Below are 3,192 nucleotides of genomic sequence, written 5' to 3'. Positions count from 1 at the left end.
AAAAAAAAAAAAAAAAAAAATTAATTTAAAAAATAATAATAAACAGTGTTTAATTATCACAGTAGTTCTCAACCAGGGCAATTTCGAGTACTCTCCCTGTCATGAGAATGTCTAGAGTCATCTGTGGTTATCACAATTGAGCAGTGTTGCTGGCATGTGTGTGCAGAGGCCAGGGATGCTGTTCAACATCCTACAATGCACAGGGCAGCCCCACAACAGAAAAGTACCTGGTGCAAACGTCAGTATAGCTAAGGCCGAGAAAACCTGATTTATTCATGTAGCGTGAACAATCACATTTCATTGCAGAAATGGTGACTCTGATTGTGGGGGGTTGCATATTACCTCTCTAAAATTCAAAAAACTTCTGGCATACATCCAGATCCAAGGTTTCAGGTGAGATATTATGAACCGTATTTTCAACCAAACACCAATTCTTACAATGTATACAAACAAGAACGAAGTTGTTTCTAAAGCAACTTCTTATTTGATGTCCGAAGCATAATGATAAAGGTCATATTTGCAAAACTATTCAAGGGGATTCATTGATTTTTCTTGGGGCCTCTCTTAAATCTTTGTATTCACAATGTTTTCTGTTTAAGGAACCACAAGGTTGTCTTCCTGAAGATTTTCTCCTCTTCATCTGAGCACCAGCCTAATGCTGCCAAGTCCTAAAAGATCAATAGCTCTGCAAAGGATTCCCACAGTTCTCCAACATCACCTTAGATGACCTCTATAAGTCCTGCCACTTGTCATTTCACCAGATAATCTGTTTGTATCTGGCCCACACTGTACCATCCACAGACAACCGGGAAGTGGCCCACTCTCCAAGCCCTGATAGGCAATTAGCCTAAAGGGGAAGTTCAGAGGTATATTTTTATAAGTGGACGCCTTATAAGTGGATAGCTTAATTTTTTTTTTTTCTCCTTAAGAGACAGGGTCTCATTCTGTCTCCCAGGCTGGAGTATAGTGGCACAATCACAACTTACTGTAGCCTCAAACTCCTGGGCTCAGGCAATCCTCCTGCCGCAGCTTCCTACAGAACACACCACCATCTCCTGCTTGTTTTTTTAAAATTTTTGTAGAAATGGGTTTCACTATGTTGTGCAGGCTGGTCTCAAACTCCTAGCCTCAAGCAATCCTCAGGATTTCCAAAGTGCTGGGATTACCACAACTTCCCAAAGCGCTGGGATTACAGCCACCACACCCAGCCAATGAAATGTCTTAACCACTTTCTTCTCAACGCAATTGCATAATTATGGAGACTCCAGTATACAAAGTATTGAACAACAAGAAGCACTTGTATTAAAAAGTCCAAACTTACAGAGAAGATTCAGGAGCCAGTTTTACATGAAGCAAAAAGAACTGGTGTCCAGTTTCACCAATAGGTTAGCTGAAGCTCTGGTTTTGGCTGTTTTATTAGAAATGATCACACAAAGCAGGGCATGTATCTACCACCCCAGCTGACTGGCTAAAGGAAAAAATACCCTCATCAACAATCACAATCAGTACAGCCAGCTTAGTGACCAAGTCAGGATCCAAGAGGGGTTTCCAGAGAAGCTTCTTCATGGTATCACCTTTAAAGCAGCCCATAAAACACTCTTAGCAAATAAGGAATTCATGTGTCACCTCTGACCTCAGCTATTGTGCTTCCAGTAGTGTTTTTAGAAAGATCGTTGTATATTTCTGTCATAGTTCCTTTTATTGCGTCCATCATCTGAAAGATAAAAACAGAAACAATTCAGCTGATCACTTCTTGGAGGCTTTTCCTGGTGACAAATACCTAAAATCTATCTGTATAAAGCAGAGGTTCTCTGGGCCGGGCGTGGTGGCTTAAGCCTGTAATCCCAGCACTTTGGGAGGCCGAGACGGGCGGATCACGAGGTCAGGAGATCGAGACCATCCTGGCTAACACAGTGAAACCCCGTCTCTACTAAAAAATACAAAAAAACTAGCCGAGCGAGGTGGCGGGCTCCTGTAGTCCCAGCTACTCTGGAGGCTGAGGCAGGAGAATGGCGTGAACCAGGGAGGCGGAGCTTGCAGTGAGCTGAGATCCGGCCACTGCACTCCAGCCTGGGAGACAGAGCAAGACTCCATCTCAAAAAAAAAAAGCAGAGGTTCTCAACTCAGGGCAATTTTGTCCCACATGAGACACTGGGCATTTCTGGTTGTCATGACAGGTGCAGGAGCGAGGAGAAGGAGCTGCTACTGGCATCTGGAGGGTGGAGGCAGGGACGCTGCTAAACTTCCTACCTAAACCATGCTAAATGCACACAAGGACCCCGCACAAAAAACAACATTTGAACCCAAAATGTCACCAGCATTGAGGTTAAGAAACCCCAACATTAACGGGGTAAAAATTTCCAACAAATTTCATGTATTGCATTGTGGTGCCACTTCATAACCATAAAGCTAGTTTCCATACCCACATAAAGCTAGTTTCTATATCACAGTTTGGCTGAAACTGGAGAGGCCAAATTTGGCCCCCAGATGTGTGGTGTCTTTTTTTTCGTTTGTTTTTTTTGTTTGTTTTTAAGATGGAGTCTCACTCTGTCACCCAGGCTGGAGTGCAGTGGCACGATCTTGGCTCACTGCTACCTCCGCCTCCAGGTTCAAGCGATTCTCCTGCCTCAGCCTCCTAAATACCTGGGATTACAAGCGCACACCACCACGCCCAGCAAATTTTTTTTCTACTTTATTAGTAGAGACGGGGTTTCACCATTTGGTCAGGCTGGTCTTGAACTCCTGACCTCAAGTAATCCACCTACCTTGGCCTCCCAAAGTGCTGAAGCCACCGTGCCCAACCCCCAGATGTCTTTTATTTGGCCAGTAAGGTATGTTCGAGAGAGGAATTACTGTTTTGGTTTTCATTATTTCCCCTTAAAACACCAGCACTGTTTTATTGAGGTATATGCATATACCACACCATTCATTCATTTAAAGTATACAATTCAATGGCTTTTAGTACCTCAGCGTTGTGTATCTATCACCACAATCATTTCACAACATTTTCATTAACCCATAAAGAAAATCCCACTCCAGGCCGGGCACAGTGGCTCAAGCCTGTAATCCCAGCACTTTGGGAGGCCGAGACGGGCGGATCACCAGGTCAGGAGATCGAGACCATCCTGGCTAACATGGTGAAACCCGGTCTCTACTAAAAAATACAAAAAACTAGCCGGGCGAGGTGGCGGG

General features: G+C 44.0%; 1 protein-coding gene across 8 annotated transcripts in view; it reads right to left on the bottom strand.

Annotated features, from left to right (window-relative positions):
- The window catches only part of ZMYND8 (zinc finger, MYND-type containing 8), a 163,406-nt gene that overhangs the window by 18,805 nt on the left and 141,409 nt on the right, over window positions 1-3,192 (bottom strand). For all 8 annotated transcript variants that reach the window (XM_011928843.1, XM_011928842.1, XM_011928846.1 and 5 more), the window contains one exon: window positions 1,634-1,714. In XM_011928843.1, the coding sequence (XP_011784233.1) occupies window positions 1,634-1,714 (81 nt within the window). The remainder of the gene's footprint in view (window positions 1-1,633; window positions 1,715-3,192) is intronic.

This window comes from Colobus angolensis, unplaced genomic scaffold (assembly GCF_000951035.1).
Source record: "Colobus angolensis palliatus isolate OR3802 unplaced genomic scaffold, Cang.pa_1.0 Scaffold8, whole genome shotgun sequence".
Taxonomy (NCBI): domain Eukaryota; kingdom Metazoa; phylum Chordata; class Mammalia; order Primates; family Cercopithecidae; genus Colobus; species Colobus angolensis.
Note: the sequence above shows the minus strand (reverse complement) of the source record. Positions and strands in the feature narration are given on the sequence as shown.